General features: G+C 40.8%; 2 protein-coding genes across 5 annotated transcripts in view; one reads left to right on the top strand and one right to left on the bottom strand.

Annotated features, from left to right (window-relative positions):
- Nucleotides 1-613: 613 nt before the first annotated feature.
- On the top strand, nt 614-7,582 carry NXT2 (nuclear transport factor 2 like export factor 2). Of its 2 annotated transcripts, none has more exons than XM_064159435.1 (4): nt 614-667; nt 2,421-2,507; nt 3,152-3,296; nt 4,207-7,582. In XM_064159435.1, the coding sequence occupies exons 1-4, from the start codon at nt 653-655 to the stop codon at nt 4,383-4,385; spliced, it is 426 nt and encodes a 141-aa protein (XP_064015505.1). In that variant the 5' UTR covers nt 614-652; the 3' UTR covers nt 4,386-7,582. The 2 variants fall into 2 exon arrangements, with proteins under 2 accessions (XP_064015505.1, XP_064015504.1); XM_064159434.1 differs by lacking the exon at nt 614-667 and adding an exon at nt 1,333-1,352.
- Nucleotides 7,583-11,293: 3,711 nt separating this feature from the next.
- Nucleotides 11,294-27,106, bottom strand: part of ACSL4 (acyl-CoA synthetase long chain family member 4) — a 37,156-nt gene continuing 21,343 nt past the window's right edge. Inside the window, exons 3-17 of one of the 3 annotated variants that reach the window (XM_064159431.1) lie at nt 26,353-26,534; nt 26,020-26,259; nt 25,535-25,712; nt 23,763-23,872; nt 23,534-23,672; nt 21,534-21,684; nt 20,304-20,427; nt 19,454-19,525; nt 18,287-18,426; nt 17,700-17,872; nt 17,439-17,513; nt 17,017-17,208; nt 16,359-16,473; nt 15,532-15,689; nt 11,294-13,647 (exon numbers count right to left, since the gene is read on the bottom strand). In XM_064159431.1, the coding sequence (XP_064015501.1) occupies nt 13,490-13,647; nt 15,532-15,689; nt 16,359-16,473; nt 17,017-17,208; nt 17,439-17,513; nt 17,700-17,872; nt 18,287-18,426; nt 19,454-19,525; nt 20,304-20,427; nt 21,534-21,684; nt 23,534-23,672; nt 23,763-23,872; nt 25,535-25,712; nt 26,020-26,259; nt 26,353-26,370 (2,043 nt within the window). In that variant the 5' untranslated portion in view covers nt 26,371-26,534 and the 3' untranslated portion in view covers nt 11,294-13,489. Of the gene's footprint in view, nt 13,648-15,531; nt 15,690-16,358; nt 16,474-17,016; nt 17,209-17,438; nt 17,514-17,699; nt 17,873-18,286; nt 18,427-19,453; nt 19,526-20,303; nt 20,428-21,533; nt 21,685-23,533; nt 23,673-23,762; nt 23,873-25,534; nt 25,713-26,019; nt 26,535-27,106 lie in introns of all 3 variants that reach the window. The other 2 variants (XM_064159430.1, XM_064159432.1) reach the window with 2 other exon arrangements.

Raw genomic sequence — 27,106 nt, 5'->3', positions numbered from 1 at the left:
GAATGGGCTGCCCAGGCAGGTGGTGGAGTCGCCGTCCCTGGAGGTGTTCAAGCAAAGCCTGGATGAGGCACTTAGTGCCATGGTCTAGTTGATTAGATAGGGCTGGGTGCTAGGTTGGACTGGATGATCTTGGAGGTCTCTTCCAACCTGGTTGATTCTATGATTCTAAGATTCTTCCATGCCTTTGCCCAACACCCTCCCCACAGAGGGAGAATGGCCTGAGTGCATCCTGCCTTGTGGTTCTTCGCGCCCGAGGTCCCATAAGACCTTCTCAGTGAGCAGACGTCCACCGTTTCAGCAGCGGAGCGAAGAAACGCCGTTCCACTGGTCAGTTTCTCGGGCCAGGGCCTCCGACAACGGGCACTCACCGGCCCACCGCTCCCCTCCGCCTTAAAACAGCACAAACCTGCACGTCCGATCTCTCCTTGCCCAAGCTGTGCTTGTTCCCAGCGCCAGCGAGCGAACTACTTCTGCTCACAACCCCTGCCCGGGTCCTCTTTTCGCCACCCGGGCCCCGCGGCGCCGAGCGGCGCGCAGCGGCGGAAGCCTTTCGGCGGGCGCTGCTCTGCCGGAAGCGGCGGGCGCGAGCGTGGCGCACTTCCGGCGCGATCCCGCCTGCGTCCCGTGGCTCGCGCGTTCTGCTCGCCTCCCCATGGCCGCCTCTGTGGTGAGTCTGGGGCCGGGCCGGGCCGCGCCGCGCCGCCGAGAGCCGGGGGGGTCGCGCTGCGGGGGCTGCCAGGAGCTGCTCCCTCGCAGAGGGAGCGCTGGTGCTCCGCTCTCGCGTGGCCAGCGGGAGCCGCTGCCTTTCAGAGGCGGGGGGAGGCACCGGGGTGCCAGAGCAAGTCCCCGCTCCAGTGACAGGTGGAAGCAAGGCGGGAGGGAAGCGCCTCAGTGCAGGGATGTGTGCACGATTCTTTTCGACCGTTCCTCCGGACCCTGGCCGCTCCCGGGGCAGGGCTGGTGTCCCCAAGCCTTGGGCGGGCTCCTGCCCGCCTCTCTTCCATCTCCACTCACAGAATCCGCTGCATCTTTGTGCAGAGGCCTAAGGCCAGACCGTGGTTGGTGTGGTGAACCACCGTGTTTTGCAGAGACGCTTTCCAGAGGCTGTGCAGATTGGCTGGGTTCTTGGAATTGTTATCGTAACCTCCAAGGGTGTTTTTTTGGTGTGGGTTTTGTTTATTATTATTATTGTTGTTTTGTGAGGTGGGGTTGGTTGTTGTGTTTTTTAGGTATGGTTTTTCTGTTAAACACTAGTAAGAAATATTCCAGAGGGAGGTTATTAGATTTTGGGACAGGAGCCTAAAGAAGCTGGGAAATGTCCATCCTCAGAGATGTGCAAAACATGTCTGGAGGTGAGACCTTGAGCAGTCAGATCTAGCTTTGAACATCGATTAAACTTTGAAGTTGCCTCTACTTTGAGCAAATATTTGGACTAGGTGACCACCAGAGGTTTCTTTCAACTTAAGTTGTTCTTAGAAACTAAAAACATTTTGGGCTGTGGTAATGAACTTTGCTGGAGATTGTAATCCACCAAAGCCTGCTTTCCACTTGACTTTTACTGTTGGTGTCTTGATAGCTTGTTCCAGTCTCCTGTTTTCTTGAGTGCTCTGCCTCATGTGAGGTTTGGCTGTTTGACAGTTAAATGGTGGTATGTTGGGCTGCTGGTTAGGAAGTGTGTGTGCAGATGTGTGCATATTGAGGGGTAACAGCCAAACAGCATAATGGGCTGAGTTATGATCACTCTTCCCTTAGCAGAAGTTCTGAACACAGCATCTTAATTTAAGGCTACTACTGTTGCATTTTGTTGGAATCGACCTGTAGGTTCAGCAGTTAGGAAAAGCTTCTCTGAACAGAAGTGTTTCTTATGGCAGTACTGGAGGAATTCTTGGTAAATCTGGTCCATATTCATTAAAGACTGCCAAGAAGTTCTAAGTAGTTAAATTGTGAAGTACTGGTTGATGTGCAAATGTTGATAGTATAATGCTGAAACAGAGCAATGATAATCTTAAGTAAAATATATTAACAGAACCAAAGTAAGCTTTATAGATGCATGGACAGGAAAGTCAGAGTCAGTGCTTTCCACGATGTCACAGTTCAAGTTCTGTGAGAAGTCAGGGCCAGGTGGCTAAACAGACTGACTAAGTAACCAAGTGTGATCACAGTGCAGTGATGTGACAACAGTGGTGTGCTACCATTAGATGAATAAAAATAGCCACTTGTAAGAGAAGTAATGATATGAGGAATGTTTGTTGGTTGTTTTTTTTTCCTGCGGATATAGCACTGGAGTATTTGATACTGAAATACATCCAGCATGTGGAAGTCCAACCAAAATGACTTGCTGGAGAAACTGCATAGACAACTGGGTTGCATAAAATTGCCTAACTTAAGTAATTTGGTATGTTTTTCTTATTTCTTTCCAGGATTTCAAAACTTATGTGGATCAAGCTTGTAGAGCAGCAGATGAATTTGTCAATATTTATTATGAGACAATGGATAAAAGAAGAAGGGTATGCAAATATTTTGGCAATAGTTAGAACTGTTTTGTCTGGGTTTTGCTTGCTTTTCTAGTCGGCACTGCACTTGAAAGCAGCTGACAGCTTGATACCATGCATTATCTGGGCTGAGACCTCTTTTCCTCTTAGATTGCCATATAGAGGATTTTATGTTACTGTGCAGCAGTGCTGTAAAAGGAGCACTTTCACTGCCACCTTCACGTTCTGGGCAGATAACTATAATCTTTAGGTTTCCACTGTTCTTGGTCTCGGTCGCTTTTTTTGTTTTAACCTGAAATTATACTTTCTTAACATACTTTGTGTTGCACAGACATGCACACATACTCTGCAAATATCAGTGATAAATTATTCTGGAAAGGTAGTGCTATTCTTTTGCTAGTGATTCGTTCAGTTCTATCACTAGCTTTGTCAAAGGAATCTCACTATTTAAATTTGGAGGCATAAGAGTCCCTATTCAACTTAAAGAGGAGCACTATCTGTTAAAAGGAGCTGTTGTGTCAGGAAGACATTTGATCTGCTGAAGTAACAGAAGAAATCGATAATTCACAACATAAGAATTCAAAGAACATTGCTTTGTCTGCTGTCCATTGTAAGTGTTTACAGGTTTTCCTCAGATATGTGATTTCCTAATCACTCAGGCTTTAACAAGACTGTATCTGGACAAAGCAACACTAGTTTGGAATGGGAACGCAGTGTCTGGGCAAGAGGAGCTGAACAAATTTTTTGAAATGTTGCCGTCTAGTGAGTTCCAGGTGAATGTGTTGGACTGCCAGCCCGTTCACGGTAAGGTTGTGTTACAGTTTACTTCTTTTTCAGATGTTTTATAGCTGTTGAAAGTGTACTGCAATTATCATAGTGCTTAATGCTTCCTTTCGAGCTTAGAGAAAACACTAGGGTTGAAATGTCAGGTTGTGCATAAGTAAAGCACAAATTGTAATGCAGTAGCTCCACGCTTTTTCTTCTGTCTGAGAAGTGTTTTAAGGATGTTTTTTGTTAAGCTCATATCCAGATGTAATGTATTTTCATGTATGGGAAAGTCTTGGCTTACCAGGTTGTGTTGTTGTTGACAAGGTCTAAGAGTCAGGAAACCTCAAGTGTAGCCTCTGATACTTAACCTGCAGTATAATGTGCAATAAACCATTAACCTGTGTGTGCCTTGATTTCTTTACATCTGGAATAGATGTTAAGTTCTTTAGATTTTCTGATCAACAGCTACTAGAGGAAAGCTTACGTAATGGAAAGCTTAAACAATTACTTCTATTGGATATTTGGGGAATTAACTAAGGAAAAAGCCTGTGGTTAAGCGTGCTTGCTTTGCTCTGCTGTGAAAGATACCATCTCTGATAGTGGGGAAAAAAAGTATACATACCATGCTAAATATAAATATATTTATGTATATGTCATAATGAGAGCTTCTTCTAAGCAAAAACTCAGGTGTTTGTCTTAGTGCTCTAAAATGAACAAGATGAGATGAAAAGAGGAAGGCTATTAAAAAGCACCGTTGGTGAGCAAATACACCATTGTCTGTATAGAAATGATGCAACAAAACTGTATTTGTCATGAATGTGTAACCAACTGGTAGCCTATGACTAGTATAACCAGAATGGAACAAAACTGGTATGTACAGTTCCTACTTCTTTACCTGCTGGTCTTTGTTTGAGTTGTTTTCTTTATACTACTTCTCCTTGTGAAGAGCAAGCTACGCAAGGCCAGACGACAGTGCTCGTGGTGACAAGTGGGACAGTAAAATTTGATGGTGACAAGCTGCGCAGCTTCAACCAGAACTTCTTGCTGACAGCACAGGCCACACCCACCAACACAGTGTGGAAGATTGCCAGTGACTGTTTCCGCTTTCAGGACTGGGCCAGTTAGTGAGGATTGGATGTGGGAAGTGACCTCTCTCCCTCCTCAGATTGAAGTTAGCCGTATGGACAGCCGTGCTCCACAGATGAGACGTGCTCAGTCTTCCTGCTGCTTCTGTCACGGAAGGTCTGCAGAGGTTTCAGGGTTGATCCCGGTGACCAAGGGTTTAGTAGTAAACAATACTCAAATGTGAGAGGTTGCTTGTCTTAGTTGAACATAATGAAATGCTGAGGGCAGTGAGCTGTGTTGGAATCATTCCTAAAATGCCTTACGTGCAGCTATGCTGCCACTTCCAGACTTCTTGTGTGGAATGCTGAAACTCTCCTATTTGAACACAAAAATCTTCTTAATCTAAAATTCTGACCAAACGTGTGATTCCTTTTCAACTTGAAAAGATCTGGCTTTACAGTAGCATCTTCCTTCTTTGGAGGAAGATACTTGTGGCATGTAGAGAATCCTCAAAGCTGCCTACTCTTCATTATAAGAGACTAGGAAAGACTGACAATGATTTCTACTGTTTGCAAAATGGCAAGTACAGCTCCTGAGTGTGTAATCTCTCAAAAATAGTCCATTCTCTGGTGTGAAAGGACTAAATAATCTCATCAGGTTACCTTTTGGCTTAGCTTCTCAGGCTTTCGTTATAGTTAATTTACATTGATTCATATGTAAGGCATGCTGAATGATTCAGAGCTCCCGTGCCAGCATCTATTGTCACTTGCATGTGAAGGACTTCAAATTGATTGTTTTTCTTTTGAAGTCTTACTGTGCAAGAAATAGGTCAGTTACACCATTTCTGTTTGTTTTAACTGTTAATTCTGTTGCTATGAAGTCTGGACAATTTTTTTTTTCATATTCAGTCTGCAAGTTCTGAATCCTTACTGTCTTTCCAGGAAACATTGTAAAGTGGCACTGAAAGTGTGTATTACTGTGAAGCCTTCAATTTTTCTCTCCAGTAATGTTGCTCAGAAGAGGTGCTTTGATTATTTTCAACTCAAAACATGAGTACCATCTTCCTCTCATGCAGATTTTTGCTGTAGTTTTCATGTTATTTTAAAACATTACCTTTAATTATTGATTGGGGAGGGTTGTGTGTCTTGCTTTAAATTTGTAGTTTAAGGCTTTCAGCTGCTTTAAAAAGTAGTTTCCACGACTGTGGGTTAAGGTTCTCCATCATCACTTGGGAACTCAAGAGTAAGTCTAAGTATCATCAGATTTGTTTCAAACTGGTACATTTGCATTTTAAGCTGACTTCTAAAAAAATACCTGAATTTAAGCTGAATTTAAAACATGTAAGAAGTTTTAGTTAATTTAGTTAAATGTGAGCACATTTGTTTGTAACTGTAAGCACCTGAGGGGATCTTGTAACTCTGATCTCACTACCTGTTGCAATGATAGCAGCAGCCTGGATACAAAAGCGGTTATGGCTGCAGCTTGCTCATTTTTTTTATTTCAATTGGGAAAACTGTGAAAATGAGCAATATCTGACTTGTGTAAAACACCTTCAAACATCTGTAGAATCCCACAACCAACAGGATGCTTAGGTGAAAGGGGTGGCTTTATTTCCATTTAAGCTACACTTTATTTAAACAAACCAATCTGTTCTGAATTGTTGTGAAACTACTTTTCAGCTAAAAGAATTTGAATTCCTGCAAAACAGTGTGAGAAGTCCAGAGTTCTTGAAAATTGTAAATACTGTAAATACAGCTTTATTTCTGTGTGTAGTGAAGAAAGGAACACTCTAATTACTCTTTGTTCCTAACAGAACATGTGAGGTTCCTATATTTGTATTTCTTCTACAAGTTTGGAAAGAAAGCTTAACCCTCAATTTGCCTGTTACTGACACAGCATCACTGAACTGTGACCAGCATGGTGTGCTTTTCTGGGATTTAATTTGCTCTTGATTGTATAAGTAGTATTACAGATCTGCTTTGTGAACATGGAAGAGGTTTTGTCCTTTGAAATGTAGTGAGGGGTGTAACCGTACCTTTTGCATGTTGAACTTTTGAAGGCATTCACCAGAACACACACTTATATCTGTGCCTGATAAGCTTGTCCTGGGAGTAAGAACTTACTGGGTATTTTTATCTAAGTTGTAATTTGTATAGTAGTTTTTAAGCTCTTTCTAGGCAGACTGGGTGGGAGATTTAAAATACATGTTTCAGTCAAATGTTGTTATTCTCTATTTTCTTGCTATTCAAATGCAGGCTGCTTTTAAATCTGATTTATGTAATTAATATTAAAAACAAAACCCAAAACCAAATGAACAACCACTACCTATGACCATTTAGGAAACTTACTAACAGGCCTAGCTGGACAAACCCAGTTTAAACACTTAGCATAGCTGAAATTGAACTTTGTAAGCATACAGGGGTTTGTGGAGAGAGATTTATTAGAACAGAACTGCTTCAGCCTTGGGAGGAGTGCCGGTTTTAAACTGCCTAGTTCCATTCACTTAGGGTAATTCAGTACTACCATGATTAGCTGTTGCTCTGTATAACTGAAAATGCTGGTTTGCTCCATAAAAAATATGGAACATATCAGGTGATCATATAGCTATTGGATTAAATCAGTTATTTTGCAACTAATTAATGGCATAAATGAAACATCTCTTCTGTGCTAGCAGGAGAAATTAAAGGTGCTGCAGCAATGTGCTGTTCATTAGAATTTCTGTGCTGAAATGAGCGGGAGAAAACATACAAGTGCTTTGTGTTTGATTCAGTACAAAACCATGTGACAGCTTTAGTTCTCTCTGTTGTTGACTCTGCTCAGATAGCCAAATTTACATGTTCATGCTCTAAACTGTAACCAGGGATTAATAATACCATGTTTTGCTGTTTGATACCAATTTACTCATGTATAATCAGTTGGTGAAATGAAGCCAGCTGAAGAGCTGAGCACTTCCACACACTAAACTGTGGCTACTGAAGACTTGATAGATTTCTTTAGTGTGTACTCCCTTGTATTAGTAACTGTTTTTATGTTGCTTTGGTCTTTTGGCATATTACAGTTAAATGAACTCAAAATACTTGTGCCGTTTCTTGAAATGGAGAAAAAATATTTGTTCTGATCGTGTGAATGAATTCTTTTGTGGTTTTGATATGTCTACACTTCCTTATCCTGATGGGAGAAAAGTACATTATAAAGAAATGCTGTTTTATCAGTAAAGTAACTTTCCACACTTGAATATATTTTGTAAGTTTTTGAAATTGTTTAAGACTTCTTGTAAGATTAATTTAAAAAAAAAAGAAAAAAGAAAAAAACCCACAAAAACAAATGGCAAAATCCTACCTGATGTTCTGCTTTTTTGTTATTTGAAGTTTTCATAGTTTGTTCTTGTCCTGGTTTCAATTCAGCTGGCAGCTGAATCCCAGCAGTCCAGTTTCAACAGAGAGGTTTTCTCCTTCCCCATCCCCCACTCTGGGTGGGCAAGGAGGAAAGAAGCCCAGAAAGCTGAAATGTCAGTTAAGGACAATTTAGTGCTGCATTGCAGGGATATCAGATTACACAGAGGGAAAACAAAAAAAAGGCAACTGGGGAAGAAACACAAAAAGCCTGCAAAGTGAAACTTTAAAAGCTACAGAACACATTGCAAGTCCCATGAACCGTGGGCAACCCCTTTCCTGTCATACAGCAAGCAAGACATGAGCATGGTGGAGAATATATGGTCTAACTTGCTCTTGTTCTGCCACTGTATGGAGGAGGTAGCCCAATCCTCCCCATCTCCTGTCCCTCATGCCTCTTAGTGAAGCCAGGCAGCCTACCCCAGTGCAGTGCAAGAAATAATTTGTGGTTTTCTTATCTTGACTACTTGTTTTCTGGATGTAAGTTATGTATTATTGTTGCAATATGGTGCTGTGCAGAAGAGGCTGGCTGTGAGCTCTTTATCAGGGCTGCAGTAAAACTAATATGTCTGGAATACTAACACTATAGCAAGTGTCTCACCAAGAGCATTGTCAGGCAGTAAACACTGTTGTACTGGCTAGAGTAGTAATCTCAAGCTGATATTTCTAGAATTTGCTGAAGTTCAGACTGCTGTCCAACACATACCAGGGTGAAGTAAAACAGAACTTCTGTCAGGTCCTCAAGGTGTAAATATTTTCTCAAAGAATATGATGTTGTGCCTCTGCTATTTTTCTCCTAAGAAATGAAACACTCAGATAAGGAAAGGTTCATGTGATAACTGTTTTAGAAGCATAGTCCAGAAACAATGCCAAACACATTGTAAATTTCTTGCTGTTGAAAGGTGCAGGTTTCAGTGAGGCTTTGCAAGCACTCACTCTTTGTAACTATTCTAAGCAAGGCTCTGGCAGCTGATGCAGCGTAAAGGTTTAGGAGCAGTAGGAAGAATAAATCATGGTTAGGGCCAAACCAGAAGATACTTTTTTCTTGTATGTTGAGTGTGAATCCAGCCAATGTGCTTTCTATATTCCTTCCCTCTGAGCTGAAGAACAGTAAAGTGTTTCTGAACAGGCTTTTCTTTTCTGATCTTGAGAGTTAGCTCAATTACAGCTGACATATATATATATATATATATAAATACTTTGGATTTTAAAATATAAATAAATAATTGTGGGTTTTTTTGTGCCCAGTAATTGAACAGATTGAACAGACTACATAGTAGGCCAGGTGGTCATTTTGCCCTGCATCAGTAGTACAGCTGCTTTAGGATATACTGACAGAAAAAAATGTGAATTTCAGTTGCTAATATGTACAGTATGTATTTTGTTGGTATGAACAATTTTCTTGACATCTTTCTTCTGAAAGTAAGGACTCTGCTTGCCAGTAAATGCATAGAGTGGGCTAATAGGACTGACTTTTTAGAAATTCAGCTTGGCTTGAGCTGTAGCACTTGTTTGCAGAGGTCCTTCAGCAGTCACTGTCACCACCTGTGCATTTCCACTCCTCACAGCAATACGATTATTGTGTTTTGAAAGTGTTCACAGCAGAGATGCAGGTTTTAAAAATAAGAAGGGAAAATAGTCAAAGCAAGAGTTACCCTATTACATAAGAGGCAAGTATGTTCTGGAATGGAGTGAAGTTAGAGGCTTTGGCAGGCCAAATTGTATAGGGCAGATGTATTTTGAACATAAGGACAGAGTGGCCCTGGTTAAATGGCCCCAATGAAATTCTATAAAACCAGGCTCATCAGCAGAGATTGTGTTTGCTTCTAGCTGAAAGGCAAAGTGGGACAGGGCAGGCAGCTACATAGACCAGTCATCCATTCTTCATGTTACTCCCTGGGAGAGCACCATAAGCTGATCTATATCCAACATGAAAGGTTAGATACTATGTTGTTTAAAACAAAAACCCCAGCAACACTTCCCAGGGCTGGGGCTTTTATCATGAGTGTTGGAACAGTATGCACACTCACCCCCTGGAGGTGTAGTTTGTCTAGTTTTAAATAGACTTGACAGTCCAATCACAGCATGGTTCCAACTCTCCTGTCATAGGGAGAACACCTCCTACTCAATCAGGTTTCTCAAGGCCCCATCCAACCTGGCCTTGAACACTTTCAGGCCTAGAGCCTTCACAGCTTCTCTGGCCAAGCTGTCCCAGTGCCTCATCACCCTCGTGGGAATGAATTTGTTCCTTTGTAAAGTCTCTTTCTGACTTTTTTGTAGGCCCCCTTCAGGTAGTGGAAGGCTGCTATTAGGTCTCCTTGGGGTCTTCCCTTCTTCAGGCTGAGCAACCCAACTCCCTCAGTCTGTCCTCATAGCAGAGGTGTTCCAGCCCCTTGATCATTTTCTTGCCCTCCTCTAGACCTTCTCCAGCAGGTCCCTGGCCTGGATGCAGTACTCCAGGTGAGGGCTTACCAGAGCAGAGCCAAATGGCAGAACCACCTCTATCAATCTGCTGGTCATGCTTCTTTTGGTATGCAGTCCAGGATGCAATTTGCATTCTGGGTTGCAAGAACACACTGTCTGCTCATCCACCAGAACTCCCAAGTCATTTTTCACAGGGCTGCTATCTTTTTACCTCATTTCCCCAGTCTATATTGATAATGAGAGCTGTTCTGGCCCGGGTGAAGGACCCTGTGTCATCTCTTTTTGTCCTGTGATATCTCTCTGTCATCTCCCTTCATAGATCAAGCTTTCTACTCTCACTGCTACTGGAGTTACACTCTGGATTTCTCTACATATCCCATGTCTTTTTGAAGTAGAGGTCTAAATGCAACCTTGTGTGAGACATGCTTGAACTGGATTTTCTTTTGTCATTGAACTTGTTTCTCAGACTTACAAGGATAACTTTAAAATTTGAATCTGCTTTCTGAAGAACTTTCAGCTACTTAGAGCTTTCTGGAATCTTCACATTTAGTAAATTAATGGCTCCCTCCCCCTTCCTATTTTGTCTGTTTGGTCAAGCACAGGCTATCAGCTATAGCTGTGACCCAGCAGTTTTGAAGCCACATCCTATCACATCACCTACATCCTGATTCCTTATTCCTAGTGGGAAGAATGACACTCCTTTGCATTTCTCCATGAGCTCTGATGGAAAAAGATGCAGATTCTGTTAAAGGTATTGATAAATACACTTGTGGTTTAGCAAGGAGTTTATTTGCAAATAGTCCCCATCTTTGAAGGCACCCTGATCTAATCCTTCCCCTTTTCCAGTAACACTTAAAAAGCTATTGTGGATATCCTGCAAAAGGCAATTTGATACACATTTAGTAAAAAAAAAAAAACCAAAAACCTAGGCCCAGTCTGGGCTTTGTTTTCAACAGCTAGAGCATGCACTCGCCCCAGCTGCTCTTGGAGTTCTCAGCTATGCTGAGCTTCAGAGAGAGACTGTGATGTGCTAAACAGTAACTTAGACAACCTGTGCAGTATGTGAAGATCTCTCAGAACACAAACTTATTGAACCATTGAAAGTGTATTCCACTTCTGAAATGTTAAATTATATATATATACACGCATACATTGTTATTTTTAAATAGCAATCTTTAGTCAACCAAAGCACAGAAGATACCTGCAGCCCAGATAAAACACAGTTCATATAAATACATTCACAGTTTAAAAAATACAACCTGCTACCAAACTCAAGTGCAAGTAACTTTCTTACATGTATTTAGCTTTTGTGATGCTGACAGGCCAACTAAAAGCCATTTAATAGTGACCAATTTTAAACATGGAAAAATTGGTAATGTGCTTAGGAATCATTGAAAAAGTTGCTTCTGGTATGGAAGGTATTTCCTGTTGTCATGAACTCAGCTTTTTTTTTTTTTAAGACACATGCACTATCTCCTCATTCCTTTTATTGACTGCTGAGGTTCCATGTACAACAGCTTTATAGACCAGAGTTTTTCCCTTTACTCTCAGGTTCTTGGAAGATAAGCTGGCAGTGGTTCTGGACTGCTCAGAGAAAGTTAGGCGTGGGAAAGTTCAAAGTTGGTCCCAAGGAGAAGGTCCAGTTTAGTTAATGAGCAAAGAGCCATTATTTATTTTTGCCAAAATGTGTTTGAACTGGAAAAAAAAGAAAATGACACACACATGCGATAAAGGAAAAACCTGCCCTGAAATTGCAAGCTAGCATGTTTAAGAGAAGCAGCATACAAAATCTTTACTTTCTGTACAGTGACAATGCCAAATAATGTTTCTTTTTAACCATCATATACACAACACACATTATTAATAGAAATCTATAAATACTTTAAAATGAATTTGCAGTATATAGCAGTTGAGGGCCACAGCTGTACAAAATATAAGCAACATATATAAAATGATTAAGAAAGTGCAAAGTAGAACAGTATTGAGAGCCTCCACTTTTGACAGCATTTATGGTTCAAGTGCGAAGAGCCAGCAGGGATGCAGGAGCTCAGTTACAATTCAGAAAGACACAGTACAGGATTCCGCACACAGAACGATGAACTATTATTAAATTGTATCTTCCCACTCCTTCACATCTATGATTTCAGTTAATAAGAGAACATTGGTCTAATAAATTTCTTTGAAGAGTGATTTGTCCCTTTTCACATGTTCCATAAGACAGAAAATAGGACTCCGTGGGGAAACTGTTGGTTTCTGGCTGCCTTGTTACACTTGCCAGATATAAACGGTGAACAGAAATATCTTTCTGTAAAGCCAGTACAGACATTTAGGTCCCGGTCCACTATGTTACACACTGGTAACCTATACTGTTACTCATGTGTTTGTCTAGAGGATCAGTGCCTTAAAAACAAAACCACCAACCCCCCCTGAAAAAAAAGCCAACCAACCAAAAAAAAACCAAAACAACCAACCAACGGGCAACAAAACCCCAAAATGTCTTTGAGTTTCAAATCTGCTTAGGGACAACTCCCAACAAATGCAAGTTTTGCGTTCTGCACTCAGGTGACAATTTCTCATCAGCACCTCCTGTAGCAGTACAAGTTTTTGTTTTCTTTTGTGCTGTGTGTCCTAGTGGAAAGCTCTGCTTGAATGAAAATACAGTGGCAAGTAAAAACTTACATGGTGAGCTGGAAGTTGAAATAGTTAATTCAATGCTCTTGAATGAAATTTCAAATAGGTTGGTTTGAGAAAGCTTTTCAGTTCACCTTTATTTCAGTAAGTGTACTTCATTCTTGTTTAGGCACTGTAAATATTCAAGACACTAACTGATGTGCAGAAGAGTCCATCCATCCTCAAGCAGTGCATTCTTAGTGATCTCTGGCAAGTTCTTGATTAACATGGTCATCTTGAGTTTGTTTTTAAGTGGAGAAGGGTAGACTTTAAATACACTTTTGTTTCCCTCTCTCTTACTGTGACAAAAAAAAATCATCACAGCTACATTAATTTTTCTCTTTGAAATGTAGGCCAGACTTCAGAACAAAGAGAAGTGGCAGTCAGAATATGCTAGAGAAACAATAAGATTACCTGGTCATACAGCTTCACATAATGATGTCTGTCTTGCAACTGGAGATAATCACATGAAACTCTGTGAGGACCATCAGTATCTAATCTGCTACTAATTAACAATTTAGAGTCTAAAATACTCTCTGGTGCACTTGATAGAGATTACAGAAGCACTAATCCATTTGGTGTATTTTCTGAATGTGTGATATCTACAGTATACACAGACATCCAAATCTGAGGCATCAGAAGGAACCATCTGCACCACTGCTGGTCACCAGAACTTGTTTATTTGCCTCCATACATTCTTTCAATGTCGTTGATATAATGGTTTTTCAGTTCTTTCCTTTTCAGCTTGAAAGCATCTGTTACTAATCCAGTCTCTGGGGTCCATGGTTCAGGGCTTAACCTTACTTTGATTGGTATTTCAAACCTTTCTAACTTCACTGCAGAGATAAGAAGAAATAAAGACATTATTACAATTACATAATCAAACGTAATAGTAATTCATGCTACCTAAAGGTCTAAGATGAGCACCCTTTAGCTTGTATGATGTGGTGTCTTACATAATGAAGTAACTACACCAGGACCACAAGCAAGTTTAATTTTGTACCAATGCTGAGTGCAAATATCCTACTAGCACACTGTACTTAAAGCTTGTATTGAAAGTCACAGAGTAAAATCCAAAGCTTTCAACAAGTGTGCAGCCTGAAGATCTGAGACTGCTAGCATGAGAGAATACACTGCTATGTAGAGCTGTGTGTTTGTACTGTAGGAATGTAGCAAGAACTAGATTAATGCAGACTAGTTCAGTGAGTTCTGTATTTCAGCTGTAATGAAGTACTTTAATGTATTCTTTCCCAAATTCTTCCTTCCTAAGAGTTTCTTTAGAATTCAATTAGTCATTTATTTTCCCTTCACTTAGAAGCAGTGGCTTAGCACATGCCCAGCCTCACTGCAACCAACACCACTTCTATCTCTTGCCAAAGGAAGAAAGGAGGAAGGAAGGAGGTTAGGTAACTGCTTCAGGAGAAGGGCGGGGACATGTAGAGCAAGGTGCGTGCAATACTTGATGGATTTTGCCATCGACCCCTACCCTAGGGTCCCACAGACAGACTGGTAGCTCATGTGCAGGACAGTCCAAGCCAGCACACCTCTAGATGGCAGCAGATGTCAGTTGAGCCATCTGGCTCTAGGTCTGTCCCCAGGATCAGTGCAGTTTCCCTAACTTCAAAGTAGCGTTGCCTTAGACTGTTTCATCCTATTTACATATACGCTTGCCGCATAAAGGAATTCACACACACAGTATCACCCAGGTTGGAAGAGACCTCATAGATCATCAAGTCCAACCCTTTACCACAGAGCTCAAGGCTAGACCATGGCACCAAGTGCCACGTCCAATCCTGCCTTGAACAGCTCCAGGGACGGCGACTCCACCACCTCCCCAGGCAGCCCACTCCAGTATCCATTTACCCCATCTGCCTCAAGAACGTGAGATTCTTGGAGGGTGGAGACCTAAATCCCCAGGGCACTGGGAGGATTAGCTCATATCTGAAAACTGCTGCACAAACGCAGAGCATTGTTTATCACTGTAGGTTGTAAAATCTGCTGATGCCATTGAGATTCACAGCCAGCTTGACTATGAAAAGATGAAATTCTAGCTGGTTCTAAAGTAACAGAGGTGAAAATGCAGCATCTTGGCACACAGTCTCCAGTGGAGCCTCTTAATAATTCATGAGGCTTTTGATCATTAATTGTTCCATAATAAGGAACATAGTCATCTAACACACTACAACCACAAGGACTGTAGTTGTTCAAAGCTGTACAAAGACAAAATTATATGGGAAAACCAGTTTTGGAATATCCTGCTTAATAAGTGTTCTTGCCAGCAAATGTCTTGTAACTTCCAAACTGACAGCTCTTTCAGACCTTGTTTTAACTGCTGGACAAGCAACCTGTCATTATAATTTACTTTAAAATAAATCTCAGATTTTTTTTTTTTAATAATAAAAAACCATCAAGTATCATAGAATCAACCAGGTTGGAAGAGACCTCCAAGATCATCCAGTCCAACCCAGCCCTACCCAGTCAACTAGACCACGGCACTAAGTACTTCATCCAGTCTTTTCTTGAACACCTCCAGGGACAGCGACTCCACCACCCCCATCCTAAATACAGGCACATTTGAAATAATAAGCAACAAACTCGTGTAGTTTTTGCATCTGTTAAAGTAAGTTCTAGCAGATAAAGAAGCAACAGGAAGGCAAGCAGCTGGTGAGGGTAACTGAGCATTTTTCCTGGCTGAGCACCACAAGCTTGGCTTTACTTACTCTTGTTTGCCACTTCTTTTATCTCTCGCAAGATTTCAGCTTCCATTGTTGGGTTGTTACAAATATCTGCCCAGGTTCCACTGATGCCTTTCTGCTCAGCTAATGCCATCAGCTTCTTCTGATTAGGAACCACAAAGCTGATCACATAAGACTGGTCACTGCCACAGGATGGCAAGAAAAAGAAAAAAGGTCCAAACAGCTGAGACGTACATTACAGAGTGTAAAATCCTTCCTTAATGTTAGATACACAGATTCATGGTGCTTTCAGCATTCTAGTTATTCCTCTATACAGAATCCCTCACATCTGATGGCAACTATTATAAGCTGTTCTGTAACATTAGGTTTGATTGATACTGTGATTTGCCATAACTTCATCAGTGCCCACCTTAGTTTAGCTTCCCAGCTACCTCTACTATGTAGCAAGTTGTCTTGAGTTTCTCCTTATGTGGTGTCTTAAAGGGGAGGGGAGGGAGAAGAGATATGAGAACTACTTCCAAAACTCACTGGAGAGCTTTGGATCAAGTACAGAATGCCCATATTAACTTTTCTCTGGTATTCTGACAGAAAGGCCTGTTTGGGGAAGGGATGGGATGAAATTGGTGTGTATTGAGACAGGAGAAATGCTAATGAGAGACACAGGTCATTTCTTCTGGTTTCAGGGACTCTGGGCACCTGTGCTACCTCAGAGATGCCATTTAAGACTTGCACTCAGGCAAGAGGCAGTTGTTCATGGAAACCATGGAAAACAATAATATATCATCAGAGAACGGGGTCAGAGCCTTTATTTCATGCTTACTCTCAAGGGAGTTTCTAAATACTACTCTTACCTCTTGGCATAAGCACATATATTATCAATCGATGGACAGTTCTTCAGTGCTGCCTCTACTTTGCCCAAAGATACATACTCTCCTGCTTGTAGCTTTACCAAGTCTTTCTTACGATCTAGAAGTCAAGGAAGAAGGAAAAAAACTAAAATCTTACTCTACTTAAACATTTGCAGTTCCATAGACTCGTTTGCAAAGCCACTCTACATGTATTTTGTGCAATGCTGTGCAAGTTTCTGAAATATGAATTCGAGCAGCTTATTAAAAAGTTAAGGAGTTAACAGCATGTATGTGTTCTGCCAGCTTCACAAAGGCTGCTGTAAATAACTCTATCTAGTACTACACTTCTTGTCACATGTATGAAAGTGATGTGGACTCTTTATTTTAAAGTCTTATAACTAATACTAAAAATTAATCTTGCATTTATTTTTTAAAGTCCACATGCTAAATTTAGTGATAATGTCACAGGAAACAGCACCTCACTTCAACATTTTCCAGTAGGTCTGAGGACTTTGGGGAATGTGTTTTACACTGTCGTTCTGCAAGCAGGTAATCTTAAAGTAGGTTAGCCCTGGCAAAGCCAACAGGATTACAGAATCATAAAACATGCTTTTAATTATGCTTAGGCAAGATATTAAGATATAAAAAAATTGAGGCCCACCTATGATCTGCAGGCACCCATCTGGATGAAATTCCCCTATATCTCCTGTACAGAACCATCTCTGACCATTCTCATCAATGGTGAACTCTTCTGATGTCTTCTCTTCATTTTTGAAATATCCCATTGAGACATTAGGTCCACCAATTATAATCTCTCCCCTAGGATTAGGCTTGTCTTTATTAGTGTAGCCCCCTGAAAACCAGAAAATGCCCACACAGTTACTTCTAACTTGTATATTCTGCTGCCACAGCAACATTTTGAAACTTGATCTTGAAGTCAATGCACAGAAATTGATGGGCTTTTACAAAAGATAAAGAACAATTACTTCATACACTGTACCTGCCTAAGGAGACAGGCACAAGAAACAAGCTGACCAGTGGCTATATTAGTTACTCTGAAATCAGAACATACAATATTCTCACCTTCTTGCCAGTCTCTCAATTTTATTTCACAACAAATCAGAGGAGCTCCAACTCTGCCAGTGCTGTAATCAGCAACTTCAGGAGGGAACCGGGAAGAACAAAAAGATTTTGTCACGTGAAATACAAACTCAAGCCACGAATGAGACAGTCAAGTGACTACTGTGGTTGAGAACTACAGCTATCCTGACTTACCAGAAACCCCCCAAACCCTCATATATATCTAGATCCTAAATGAAGCATTTCCAGAAGCAATTTAACTACCTTCTGTAATTGTTCCAGCTCCACAGGTTTCTGTTAGTCCATAGCCTTGACCAACAGGACAGCAAAAACAAATGTTCATAAATCTTTGTGTCTGAGGTGAGAGCGGCGCTCCTCCAGAAAGCATCATGCGGATATTCCCTCCCAGCAGTGCCTTTACTTTTTTAAACAACAGTCTTGAAAGAAGAGGAAAAAACAACATTAAAAATCACTCACACAGCTCATTCTTCTAAAAAGAGACACAAACCTTTCTTCCTGTCTGGAGCACCATGGTCATTCAGAAATCTTAGTGGGCGGCAGTGTTGACTAAAAATGTTACCTCTTGTAGATGGCAGAATTCCCATAACTTATCTACACAAACATTCTCATTTTATTACTACAAAAAAGCAATCCAATGAAAACTAACTAGCTGTCTGCTCTAAGGCTTAGTCATCCCTACCACTAAATATCTTCTCCATTTCCAGTAAGAACTCTGATTTTTTTCAGTTAGTCATTAGATGACACTTGCATGTATATCAGATATCTTAGATTACTGCTCTTTTAGACTGTCTTAACAAATCACAAGGAAATTACACTTGAATTATACTTACACGTTACACAGAGGTGCGTCATATCCCCTTTTGATTTGTTCCAATTTGTAGTCGTAGCCTATCTTGAACAGAGTTCTCTGAATGTAGTTCATCTCTTGAACCTTACTCATGACATTTTTATAAATTCTGTCCATTATTTCCTACAAAGTGTTAAAAAAATGCAAGGAAAATGACCACATAGAATAGACTAGCATGTGTAAATTCAACTGTGTTAAAACTAAATCCTTTAAAATGGCTAATACACTGAGTGAAAATAGCTGTATCATTACTGAGGCAATGCATAACTAATGTCTTTAATGTGTGATCAGTTAGTCAAATTTATAGACCATTGCAGCTTGCAACTATTTGAAATGGATGGGATTAAGTACTGAAAATGCAGTAGGAAAACAGTGAATTTGCCTAACTTTTCTCCATTAGCTTTTTTTTCCCCCTTCACACCATTATTGCTTGAGAGGAAAACCCCTTATGCCATAGTATATACCCTATATTAGAAAACCTAACTTAGGTCAGTCAAGAGCAAGTCACTGAGTAACCACTGTATCTTGAGGCACAGTGCAGTAATTTCTCATACCCTATGCACTTCTGTGAACATTCTAAACCTTAACTTTGGTTATAAAATGCTTCCCCATCCTGGGTGACACACCATAGTGTGTTAAATGTAACCTGCAGTTAAGTGGCTTACACTGTAACACCATCACCTGTACTTAAAATATGACAAACTGATTTAGGAAACTTTGCAGTCTGGTTAATTTAAGTCTCTTTGCTGCAGGCTGATATGTCATGCAAGATTTATCATGCTTAAGAGTCCTGAGGCTGTACTTCTTCCACAGCAATTGGCATACATGAATGAATGAAGAGATTTAATTTCACCATTTCCTTTTCCAGAAGAAACTTTCAAAGCAACGTTGTTGCTGTCATTCTAGTTAACTAACAAAAACCTCCACAACTCTGTCACAAATGAGAAATCCATTTCCATTAACCACTAAAATTCACAGATGTTCTTGTGCAACAGCTACAGCATCAATGCTTAGTTCAAGCACTAACGAGTGGAATTTCTATATTCTGCCTTTTTTCCCCTAGTGGTGACAGTTATGTATACACAAAGATTAAAAAAGAAAAGTTAGAAAGCATAATTTTTTTGGATAAACACTGCTTCTGCATACTTACAGGTACTGCTGCCATCAGTGTAGGCTTAAGTACAGTACAGTCTCCTTTGCTCCCCTTCTTAATTTTACTTGACTGTAATAAGGAAAAAATGCATCAGTTTATGAAGCTGAAAACACAACAGACCTTTAGAAAAAGACTAAGAAAAGAGTGGGATGTATTAGCATTTAATTTGTTTACATCTCTTCCTTTGTCCCTCAGACATTTCCTGTATATTTTTTTTCCCCATTGTGATGGAAAAAGTAATGATTCACAGCAATTTCAACCAAAATGCTTAGATGGCTTACAAGCCCAGACTGGTTAACTCTGCTGTGTATATCTTTCCCAAGTCCACTTTGTATATCTTTCTTTTTCTTCCTCTCTTCAGCACATGCTTTTCCTCTATCTTCCCCCAGGGCTGTTTTCTTGCCTCCTGCAATCTCTATGCCAGCAAAACATGCAGTAACATTTCTTTCCAGCTTAATGTGCTCTTACTTCACCTTATTTGTTAAATAGAAAAATGTAGAGAGCTAAACAGAACATCTACAGTAACTAGACAGAGGACTGATAAAGTGAGACCGAAAAGTTAATATCACTTCAAAGAGCCTTATGTTCAGCTCATCTATCAACAGCTGTTCTTACCCTGGTACCTAGTGGTTTTCTCTTACATTACCTAAGTATCATAGAAGTAAAGGTTGCAATAGCATTTATGTACTATGACCCACTGCTATAGTTCACCAGGAATGGTTACTGGCATAATTTTCTGAAAAAATATTCCATATACATCAGCATTTCTTCAAAGGAAGGAGAAAGCTGAGCAAGGAGAACAGAGTGCAAAAGCTAATTGTGCTTTTGCTTCTCCCTTGCCCCTCACCTGATCCGACAGGGTGAGTGGAGAGGAATAGCCTATCCTGCAGCCGTAGGTGATGCAGGAGATTTCTGCTGTCAGCTCTAACACGTGGGCCAAAGGCAAATAGCCAATGTAAGTGTCCTTTGGTCTAGGAAAGGAAAAGATTAGCAAATTTATTGATGCACAACTGGACTGAAAAAAACTGTTTAACAATTTTATTGTGTGCTTAATTATTACTTTTTGAAAGACTTGGGTCACAAGTGAGGCTTAGTCTTCTGCATGCAGAATGGTGTGATTTCTAACCACATTTTCAAACGAAATGGAGAAAATCCTACCTTACTGAAGTCAGTAAGAACTACAGAATTTGCTTTGCTTCCTAGAATGCTCAAAGATTCCTTAGTGCTCCACTGCTATTTCCTCTCCTTGTGGGAGATTTCATCCCAGGTGTGATATTGAGGCTGAAATCACTCTATTTTAAAGTAATCGCCAATGATTTACAAATCCTTGACAGCCATCATAGCATCTCCCTCTAAAATGTATTAGAGCTGATCCCTGAAGTCCTGAGGCTTATTTTAAGAAATATTTCACAGAGACTTCTCAACAAGAAACTTGAGAGCTGCCACTTACAGAAGCTTTCAGCATCAAGTCCAAACTGGTTTTATAGCCCATCACAACAGGAGTTCAGCAAGGTAGACAATTTCAGCTATTAAACCCTTTCTGAATGCAGTGCCAAACACACCCACATTCACGAAAAATTGCTTGAAAATATTAGTGAGGGCATTTTCAGTTGTCAGTGCACAAGTTGCTACTTTTCTGCTCTTGCAGTGATGTATACTTGAGCAAATTCTCTGGCATGTGCATTACTCATCCAACGGCTGTGTCTCTGTATGAATGGAATGGTAGGCTCTGACACTTCCTGAGGTGAATCTAGCTGTCTCAAAACAGCTACAGAAAATTTCCCTTGTTTGATTAGAAAAGGAATCTCCTTATCTCATGGCATCTTCTGATGCACAAGAGAATGCAAAGTCATCACAGACCCAAAGCTAAGAAAAAGTGGAAACAGCATAGCATTTTTCTCAAACAAGAGGGTGAGGTTATAAACCCAAGATCTGTTTCTTACCAACTCAAGATTAGTGGGCTTACAATAAAGTGAAGAAATCTGCTTACACCTGGTGCTAGCAACAGCTTTTCAACAAACTTGCGTAGTTTTGGAGGTTCTGGTTTTAATCTCTGTACATGAGACAAGTTTCTTACCCCAGCCCAGGTATTCTCTCACACTGTCCCGTCATTCCAGCTATTAAGTTTTTATGCATCATCATCACTCCTTTAGGTCTTCCAGTAGAGCCACTGGTGTACATTACTAAAGCCAGGTCTGTAGGAACAGGTCTGCTTGGCAGGATGCTTGCTACAAAATGCAGGAGAAAAATTGTTATTGATTCTTACTTTCTAATGGTTGTGTGATTAATCAGTGTAAAATGGTCTGTAATGGGTGTGAAATAGGTGCTGCAGGAAAGGCAAGCTGCTAAAGTGGTGCTAAGTGTTCAGTGGTGTGTGCAGATGGAGAGCAGTGATCTATTTTCAAGTGAGGGAAGGTAGATTTTGTAAATATTTGGGCATCTACACAGTCTGGGTGATACTTTTGCCACGATGTCTTATAACTAACTGAAAGCTATAGAAAAAGCTTTCTGAAGACAAACCTGTCAAGGGCAGTAAAAGGGAAAAAGACAGCACTGAAAAGAAACAACGGGTTGAGGAAATAAAATAAACACCCAACACCCCAAAAAGCCACAAGTCAATTTTCCTGTCAATTGGCCTTTCAAAACCAAGACTCTAGAGCCAGAACTACTGAAGCTGCTAGTTTTGGGGAAAGCAGTAAACTGACACCACCTGACTTTGATTTAATCCCTTGGCATCTATTCTTAGAATGAAACTTAGTTTTCCTGGCTTTCACAGCTAGGAAGGCAGCTGCAAGGGATGTTTTTTAGGGAAAAACGCCCCATAACACAACACCCCTCAAGGAAACGATGGGTCAGTGTCTGTACCTTACATTGATCAGAGATTAGCAGTTGTCTACTTCCCTGCAAAAAAATGCTTTGCCATCTTATCTCCCTTTTCCTTCAAGAATGAGGAAAGCTAAACACAGACTGCTGATTGAAGAAAAAGATGGTCAGGGTTGGCTTTTTCCTTCCTTACACCAGATGCATACAGGCACTCCTGGCTGTTCCATGTAGCAAGGGATGTAGTGGTTATTCCTCTGGCTGAAGGTGCTTTTTAGCTATAGCTTGGTTAAGGAAAAAGATATTTCCAAACCAACAAGCAAATTACAAAAAAAATAAAAAGCCTCCCCACCTGGAGTACTGTGTGCAGGTCTGGAGCCCCCAGCACAAGGACATCAAACTGTTGGAGCGAGATCAGAGGAGGGCCACAAAGATGCTCAGAGGGCTGGAGCACCTCTGCTATGAGGACAGGCTACAATAGCTGGGGCTCTTCAGCCTGGAGAAGAGAAGGCTTTCGAGAAGACCTTATCATGGCCTTCCAGTATCTGAAGGGGGCCTACAGGAAGGCCGGGAAGGGACTGTTTACAAGGTCTTGTGATGACAGGATGAGGGGTAATGGGTTTAAACTGGAAGAGGAGAGATTCAAACTAGCTGTTAGGAAGAAGTTCTTTACAGTGAGGGTGGTGAGACACTGGAACAGGTTGCCCAGGGAGACTGTAGATGCTCCCTCCCTGGAGGTGTTCAAGGCCAGGCTGGACGAGGCCTTGAGCGACCTGTTCTAGTGGGAGGTGTCCCTGCCTATGGCGGGAGCTTGGAACTGAATGATCTCTGAGGTCACTTCCAACCAATACCATTCTATGATTCTAAGTGCTTTCTCTAAGTGCTTTCTCTAAGTGCTTTCCTCTCAGGAAAAAAAAATGTGAAATTAAGAATAACAGAAAACAGAGCACTGCACCTAACTGTATTTTACTTCCTAAAACAAAGGTGGAGTATTTAAATTATTCTGATTGTGGTTTAGAAATTCAAGCTTTATCCTGAAATATCTGATAGTTGAACAAAAGTGCAGGACAATAATCAGAGATTAAATAAACTTCTGTTTATTTCAAAGAAGCCAGAGGCTGAACTGGCAAATTGCCACTGCCTTTGTGTCAGAGACCTGCATGGGGAGGTTGTGTTCTGCTGCACATCACTTGTCACCTAGGTCTGATTTCAGTGTTAACACTGCTTGATCAGTGCCGTGTGAAGTGATTCACTCACAGTTTTCTGGTTTGGCTCCCAGCTCCTCTACTGTCTGCATACTGTGGATCTCCACATTTTCAGGGTATTCTGATTTAGTGATGGTCTTTTTGTCCACAAAAATGATATGTTTAAGACAGGAGACTTGTGGCAATGAAGTCTATAAAGAAGAAATCACACTTTTAGCACTGAGTGCACTTTTAATTACTATAGGGTTCCTTGCAGCGGGGGGAAGGTGGTACCAAATTACCTTAAGTTTGCTCTCCAGAAGTTCTACACTAGTGACCAGGTATGATGCTCCACACTCATTGAGACCATAGGTCACTGCCTCTTCGCCCAGGGTGGCATACAATGTAACAACTGGGACAGGAAAGAGAAGGGGAACATGAAAGAAATGTTTAAGTAATACTAAACGCAAAACCTTTTGCTTTGGCTTACTGGAAAGCATTATGAGAGAAGTGGGGGCATAAAATGATCTCAATTAGGAATTTTTTAATTTGGAAACCAACTGGCTTTTCATTTTTCCACATCAGAGGTTTATGCTACAAGAGACCTCTGGAACAAGGAGGACACTTGTATAGGACACATTTCTTTACAGAGAGGATGGTAAAACACTGGAACAGGCTTTCTAGAGAGGTGGCCTCTAAAGCTGTCAGCATTTAAGAGGCATTTGGACAATGCCCTTATTACGATGCTTTCATGTTTGGTCAACCCTGAATCAGGCAGTTGGCTCAGTGTAGGTCCCTTCCAACTGTAATAGCAAGAATGCACTAAGTAATCAGAGTAGGCAACTCTAAATGTGTTCTGTCGCTGAGCTCTCTGCAGCTAGAGCTCCTGAGGAGGGCAGCAGTCACCTCTTAAAGATATGCACTTCTGCAAGCAGTTCTTTCAGCAGTGTCAGCTGCTGTGCTTGCTCCCATGAAATTATCCATGCGGGCAGGCAATCATATTGCTAGATTATTTTTAACCCTGACTGGCTACAGCGATACCATTAACTACCTTCCAGACACCAAGGAGTTCATCTCTTCCCATCATCACTCTACTGAAAACCCTCTGCCTGTAGTATTGTCTGCTACCTTAAATTTGAACTTCCAAAGACCATTAAAGGAATTTAATATCCCTGTGAAATAAGGTTCACGTGGAAAGGACAAAAAGAGAGTAATGTTATATAGCCCATTCTTCCTGCCTCTTAAAACACAAGTATCAAGATGTAATTAACCATCCTCTCCTACTTCACATTAATGCCAGCTCTTCCTTTATTGCCCTTTAACAGCCCCTCTGCATACTCTGCTGTCAGACCTTCTCCTTACACAGGTAGCTGCTATTAGTACGGGAAGAAAAGGAGGCAGCTTAGTGCAAGTGAAACAAAGTGACAACAAAAATAAACTATAGGTCATAGTGTGTTGTATGCGGACTGGGCATGTAAGTGCACAGTGACCTTTGCCACCTCATCAAGACGTTTGTAGGCATCAAGTTAGATCAGGGATTTTTGACAGCTTGATTGTTTTTTGTTTTATAAAAACCCCACCTACACAATTGTAATGAACTTGAGAAGCTTAAAAAACATCACCATAAACCTGTCACTCTAGCATATGATTTTGATTGCCTTTCTTCTCTCTTCTAATAACAGGTTCATGTTTTGGGTGCATAAGTCATGATACAAACAGGGAAGACTATAAAATCATTTCACATTCTGGGGGCAGAAATGTCATTGACATCTTCAGAGGATTTAAAAAAAGAACCAAGTAGTAATTGTACTGTTCAGCCATTATAAAATCTAGAACATTACTACAACAGAATCAGAAAAAAGCAGTTCCCATAAGTATGAGCAAGTAAATTTCAGGCATCTCCTCTATGCACAGAAGAGACTGGAAGCTTCTAAGAATCAGACTGCAGGCAGAGTAAATTTATGAAATTCTTTTACCTTCAGGACTGGCAGCTTCAGAATACTTAGCAGCCAAGCCAGTGCTGAGAAATGGTTCTAACATACATTAGGAGTAAAAAAAACAGTCCTGCACTCACGAGGAAAGTTGTACTTGAAGCAGGTCAGAGCTACAATCATCCATTCTGCTCGTGTCTCACAGAATATGACAACAGTACTCTTTGGGGTTAGTCCCAGGGCAGTCAGTCCACTCCCCAAGCGATTCACTTTCTCATTTACTTCTTCATAGGATAACCATCTGTAAGTTCCTAAAATTAACTGGTGAGAACAAGAAAATAAATTGTGGTAACAAACTGCTGGTACAACTCTACAAGCTCATCTAGGCTGGTATACAGCACTGTAAATACTGCTGTTCACTGAAAGAAAAAACTGCTTTCATTTTTTTCTTGAAGTAGAACAAATAGCACATCTTGTACTCTCTTATTCTTTAATGACTATAAAGTGGATGCTTTAAACTGCAAGATGATGATGAAGGATGACCTCTACGGAGACCTCCATTGCTGAGGCAAAAGACAAAACATCTCAAAACCGAAATCAGAAATAAGGATAAAATTCTAAGCTTTACCTTTTTGAACACTTTTCCATTTGGCTGCATTTCGTTTTCTTCACTCAGTACTTCTCTGGTCCCAAGACAGTCTTTCTTCCCAAACTTTGCCAAGGCATGGTCAAACAGCTTGTCCAAAGTGTCTGCTCCAGGAATGTTTATGTTTGCTAGCGAGTCAAGATGTGTGACAGAACGGTAGGGACTTCCAGGTTTGTCCGAGATGGGTTTGGCTTTTAAACGTTTTGCCATAGCCTTTTTCTTCTTTGCATTGGTAAGAAAATACCAGGGAATAAATACAAGCATACTGTACACATATATCATCAAGTACACAGGCAGCAAGAGAATGGCACATACTTCTAGCCTAAGTTTCATTGCAGGGTTTTAAAAAAGAAAGTCTCCTATTGCGTTCTGAAGCAGGCAAGAGCAAAGCAGCCGTGCCGTGCGGTGTAAGAAGCAACAGTAAGTGAAGCTTAGGTTGTTCTCTTGCAGAGTAGCTGTTAAAATTTTAGTAACCTTTGAGAGCCAACAGTGGACACCTGTGGGTGAAGACCAGAGCCAAGCAGAGAGCAGGGGAAAAAAAAGAAGAGAATTGAATTAGTAATATTACAGTCCATTAGGTTTAGTCCTCCTAAGAGTACACTTCAAATCCATCAAGACAAAAGAGACTAAAGTAACTGAACTGAGGTATGATACAGCAGTGCACCGCTCTGAGACCAAGAGGAGGAATCTTTTCCATACTTGTTTGTTGCATGCACAAATATTTAGCTCTCCCCACTATCTGTGTTTGAGTAGTTCAGGGCTGTTGAGATTAATTCTGTCCTTCGCATCATAACATTGTGTTTATGCCACTTGAGTAATGCTACAATTGCGTAATTATGGGAAAGGGCAGGAGTTGTCTTCCCCCTAAATATTTGTACTACACAAAAACCATGCAGTAGATTGCTGCTTTCCAGAATATTCTATCAATTTACATTCAGATTAAAATGGACCTTGACAGAGTCTTCCAAAGTCTCTGTGTTGTGATCTTAAGCATTCTGGGAATATTACATGGTTTTTATTAATGTGGATCCATCAACTGAATTTTTGATCCATTGAGTTTCAACTATGA

This window comes from Pogoniulus pusillus, chromosome 19 (genome assembly GCF_015220805.1).
Source record: "Pogoniulus pusillus isolate bPogPus1 chromosome 19, bPogPus1.pri, whole genome shotgun sequence".
NCBI classification, from domain to species: Eukaryota; Metazoa; Chordata; class Aves; order Piciformes; family Lybiidae; genus Pogoniulus; species Pogoniulus pusillus.
This window is presented reverse-complemented; position numbering and strand designations above follow the sequence as displayed.